The sequence below is a fragment of the Vigna unguiculata genome, chromosome 2 (assembly GCF_004118075.2).
Source record: "Vigna unguiculata cultivar IT97K-499-35 chromosome 2, ASM411807v1, whole genome shotgun sequence".
In the NCBI taxonomy this organism is placed as follows: domain Eukaryota; kingdom Viridiplantae; phylum Streptophyta; class Magnoliopsida; order Fabales; family Fabaceae; genus Vigna; species Vigna unguiculata.
Genome location: NC_040280.1, coordinates 4,675,844 through 4,681,005, shown reverse-complemented (window position 1 = coordinate 4,681,005; position 5,162 = coordinate 4,675,844). Strand labels below are relative to the sequence as shown.

Here is a 5,162-nt window from a genome sequence, read left to right as displayed (position 1 = left end):
GTTTGGCTTTTAGATAGATTTGGATGACTACTTGACAACAAATAATGTGTATTGTATTGCATATGATAAAGATAGCATACACGTTACAGGTGAGTCTATTTATGCATGTACACTCATTGGAGAAGTCTTACAACAATACAATACAAAAAATTTAACTCTTTCCTTTGTTGCCTTGCATGCTTTATAGGTATGGTGCTGCATTTCCCACTGGATACACAACAATTGGCTATTTTTCTTTGAATTACTTTTTGTCGTCATCATCATCATCCTTAGAGAACCCTATAGTGGTGGTGGAGCTTCTATGAGAAAAAGTTGTGAGACCCCTTTCAACCATATACACTTTTTATCATACATTATTAGTTAGGTCCACTTATGCATGTGATATTGTAAGGAGTATAAGAATATTATAAACATGTGTCACTCATTACCCAGTATGATATGGTGCATTTTCCCACAAAAATTGTCTACATTTGATGTGCTTGACATGCATAGATATCTTATTAGGATGTAAGAAACTCATTTACTTGAATAATAAGGAGTTTATAAGTTTATAAGTTGATAAAGTTATATATAGTTTAATTATGTGTTACTTTATGGGGTGCAATTATTTTGGTAGATAAAAAGATGCCAAAAAGTGATATAATAAAAAACAAGAGAAATCTATGTACATTTTTGTGCATGTCATGTGTTGATTGGAATATGAAAGTGGCAGTGTACCCCACCCCACACCTTGGATCCACTGCACAAACATAACAGATACAATCTTTTCTTTCTCTTATCAGCACCTGGAGATGGGAGTGAATCCCAATACATTCACATGCATAAGTGGGGTCTAAAACCCAACACTGTTTCTCTTCTTCTCATTCTAGTACATTTCTTTTTTCTTTCAAATAATACACAACCCCTAACATCTCCATCCATATAATCATCACAAACATATTAGGTCAAATAATTAATTAAATTTTAAATGATTAATTCTTAATCAACTTAAAGAATGTATAACCAACACAAAAATATTTGTAGTTAATTTTTTTGAAAGTAATTTGTTTGGTTTTAATAATGGAATGTTCTTATATTTCAATTTTTTCATTACATAAAAAGATTATAATTTTATTTTAAGACAAACACACTAAAGATTTTCAGATTTATATCATCCATATTAAATTTCATCTAATTTGAGTCTTTCAAGTATTTTTTTTATATTCATAGTTTTATTAAGTTAATGAAAGTGAAATTCTGGATAAAAAAAATCCAGACATATCTAGAATAAATGGTAAATTTTGATAGTGTGAAGATTATTATAATTCTTGCAAAAATAGAATACAGTTTTAAAAAAAATAAAATTGTAACTTAATTATACATAATAAGGTAAACGGTTGATTAAAAAAATAAATATTGATATATTTTATTTTCAATACAATAAAAAAATATACATTTTTAATAGAAATACTTTGATTCCATTAATTTTATTTAAACTCTATCTACTGTTGAAGTAATTGAACATGTATTCCTCTTTTTTAGAATGCAATCACCTGCCTTGCTTGAAAGTCAATTGTATATTTAAACTTCTAATAAATACATGTCACAATTGCCAAAGACCAAACACTAGCAAGAGTTGAATCCAAGGAAACATGTCCTCTGATCTTAAAGTTGTTGTACTAAGATTATAATTTTTGTATTGTACTAAAAAAGAAATGTAACATTAATTCACATGCCTAGTACAATTCTAGCATAATGATATTATTACAAAAAAAAATACTTTTAAAATAATTATTTTTTACATTAGTTATAGATTTGAGGCATATTATACTGCTATAAAAAAGAATCATCAATCAGTAATCACTTATAGAAAGACAAGAAGTAATTATTGTGTAAATTAGAGTTCAATTTATTATTCGTTATTAATTATCAAAGTTTTAGTTATTAGTATTATTGAATTTTAAATTTGTCTCTAATTTTAAAATAGAGATTAGTAATGTATAATAACATTTTTTTATTACAAAAATAAATAAATTTACACTACGAGTATCATTTTGTTGTTAGAAAGTTAACACATGAAAATAATTGTTAGAAAGTTAACACATGAAAATAATTGGCTCTCTACATATTGGGGTGATCATTTTGTTCAGTAAATTAAATTTAGTGGTTTTTTTTTTTTTTTTCTGGATGACTATTTATTCATCAATCGAAATTAATTCAATAAAATTCAACATTTTTTGAATAATAAAATGATAATAAATTATTACATTATAAAACTAAATGAAAGATGATGACACAAATCTTTAAAATGTAAAATAATAATAACTCCATTTTGGTTTAATTGACTTAATATTTTTATATCTATGGTTCAGTGAATTTTATATGTATCTATAACTGTTACTTGGAGTAGTGTATCCTAAATGTTAACTTTAACTGATATTAGACTGTTATGTTCATACTTTTTTGAATAAACTTGACTAGTTTATGTAATCTCTTGTAGATGAGTCACACACCTAGTGCATAACATTATGTCATAAAGATATAAAAATGTAGGTTGATTTAAGATATAATAGTATTTTAGTAAATTATGAATTGATTGCCTAAATCTTATTGATATTGTGGAGTCCCCATAAAATATTAAAGTGGGCTAAGAAAACTAAAAAGAAATTGCTTATGGGAAAGATGCTCTTAGTATTAATAGTTTTATGTTTATCTGAGTTTCAGTCTTATCTTTTATAGATCCAGGGGAACAAACAATTATTAAATATATATTCTAATAATCTCAAATATCCTTCAGCTTGTTAATTTATTATACCATTGTTGATTTAAAAATGCATTATTCCAAAATTAATTAAGTTTTTGGAACATTACTAGCATTGTTTTGTAGATTCTGACATGTTGATATCTTTTTCAAGAAAATTCATGCTTCAGATTTTAACTTGATAGATGATTAGAAAAAGAAAAACTGAGAAAACAAGAAGGGGTGTAAGAGCAAGAAGAAGAAGGGGTTGGAAATTGTAATATTTCCATGAAATTCATGAGCATGCAAATTGCATTGTTTCATTACAGTTTAGGAGTGACATAATTAACATATCCACTTCTTGCATGCACATCGTTTTATTTGGAAAGATGAAAATACAAGAACACAAAGACATGTTGAGAAGCCATTCCAGAAGGCTAATTCAGATCCTGAAGTGATCAATTTGGATGTTCTCCACATCACGCTTCTTGAAATCACTTCGGTTCCTGTTAGCAAAGAACTTGCCATAGTTGTATTCTCTGAACTTTGCTGGAGTTTCCTCACTAACAAGCTCTTCAACAGGTTTCACATTCACATGGTGAGATGGGAAAAAGAAGAACGGAACTGAGAACCTTTCCTTGGTTGTGTTCACCACCACCCTGTGTTCCACACTCTCATACTTGTCATTGCTCCAAACCTGTGTCAAATCCGATAAAAGATGAGGTTGAACACAAATTACAAATTGATGATGAAAGATAAAGCATGTAAGAATAAGATACCTGAACTATGTCTCCAACATTGATGATGTATGCATTTGGGAAGGGCCTAACAGGAATCCATTCTCCATCTGATTTTCTCTTCACCTGCAAGCCTCCAACCTCATCTTGTGCAAGAACAGTGAAAGCACTGGAATCCTTGTGGCGACCAACACCAAGTGCCAGATGAGGAAAAGGGCATGGAGGATAGTAATTGAGTCTCACCATGCTGAGTTGGTTCTTGAAGCAGCCATGGAATTTGTCACCAGCCAAACCTAAGCTTGATAAGATCCACCCCAACAACTTGTATGATAGCTTTTCCACTTCTCTAGCATACTCCTCCATTATTTTCCTGATCAAACACAGAATCATCATGATTGTTACCATTTTCTTCTTTTGATCAACACATCAGAGAAAAAGAAAAGAAGAAAAAAAGAGTACCTGAAATGGGGAGAGTGCTGGGGCCACTGGTTGGTGAGTGTTCTGAGATCCTTGTCATCTGGTTCATAAGAGGATGGAACCTGTGCATTGTCTTCCACAAGGTAATCAAAGACCTCTTTCCAGTCTCTGACATTCTTGGTGTGTTCTCCATCATGGTACCCCATTGAATTAACCTCATCTCTCTTCACTTTTCTTTTCTCCTCCAACTCCAACCCAAAGAACTTTTTGGCCTCAATCTCAACCTCTCTGCATAACTCAGAGGAAACCCCATGATTAACTATTTGAAAGAACCCCCACTCCTCACAGGCCTTCCCAATATCTGATATTATCGATGATTCATCTCTGCTTTCTGAGAGATCAATCACCGGAATCTCATTCACTTCCACCACCTTTGGTGTGGGACGGTGTTCTGTGGATTGTATGAAAGCGGGATCAAGATCAATGTTTCCCATCACTCTGCTTTTTCTCTCTTTGATGATCCTTTTCTCATCAAACACACCCAATATATATAGATGGGGCCATGTCACTAACCATGGAGTTAGTCCATTTGTTAGAAAAAAACACAAATTTGATTTTGCTTGCTTTTTGGTGTAGTCTACAAAATACAATGAATGTGGACATATGTTTTGTAGCATTCAATTAGAGGATGTGGACAACATTATATGATCTGGGAAACAGTAATTGCAATAAAATAATTCATTAAACAGCTTCCTCTTTGTTTGTTTCTTTTTATCATGTTTGTTTATTTGAAAAAAGAAAAACTAGTTTCCTTCATCTCTGTATTTTAGAATTATAATAACATATTTTCCTATTATACTTGGACCTAATAATTATTTTTAACAATTTAAATATATATTTATCTTACTAAATTAGTAAAATAGAAATTGTGCAACTATTTTATTGAACTAAACTAATTTTATTCTTGTATCATTTTTTTTATATGTATGTTATATGTTTAAGAATTTTCTTATGTTCCTGAATGATTTTTCATAAAAGTAATGACATTAGTTTCTATTAATAAGAATAATATTTCGATTCAGCTCACACATCCTTTAAAATAAATAAAAATATATTTATTTAAGAAACTCGTGCATCACAATAAAGTATTTTTTTATTGTCACTCAACCAACTTTTATTGCTGTGATGGAATAAAACGTATGCACCCTTTTCTTTTTCTCTATTAACGTTGCAAATTTAAAAGATTTAATAAGAATAAGTCAAAAAATAAGATAAAAAAACTGACAAAT

The 5,162-nt window shown here is 29.9% G+C and overlaps 1 protein-coding gene across 1 annotated transcript; it reads right to left on the bottom strand.

Moving 5' to 3' along the window:
- Positions 1 to 2,987: 2,987 nt before the first annotated feature.
- LOC114170363 (protein DMR6-LIKE OXYGENASE 2-like) lies at positions 2,988 to 4,443 on the bottom strand. The gene is made up of 3 exons (XM_028055841.1): positions 3,916 to 4,443; positions 3,499 to 3,826; positions 2,988 to 3,416 (listed from the first exon to the last, which is right to left on the bottom strand). The coding sequence occupies exons 1-3, from the start codon at positions 4,365 to 4,367 to the stop codon at positions 3,162 to 3,164; spliced, it is 1,035 nt and encodes a 344-aa protein (XP_027911642.1). The 5' UTR covers positions 4,368 to 4,443; the 3' UTR covers positions 2,988 to 3,161.
- Between the last annotated feature and the right edge of the window lie 719 nt (positions 4,444 to 5,162).

Bases quoted from the DNA above. Each gene is read 5' to 3' on its own strand.
- LOC114170363 (XM_028055841.1), bottom strand. From the start codon at position 4,367: ATGGGAAACATTGATCTTGATCCCGCTTTCATACAATCCACAGAACAC. The intron at 3,827-3,915 runs GTACTCTTTTTT...GTGTTTGATCAG, and splicing joins CAGCACTCTCCCCATTTCAG to GAAAATAATGGAGGAGTATG. The intron at 3,417-3,498 runs GTATCTTATTCT...GATTTGACACAG, and splicing joins ATGTTGGAGACATAGTTCAG to GTTTGGAGCAATGACAAGTA.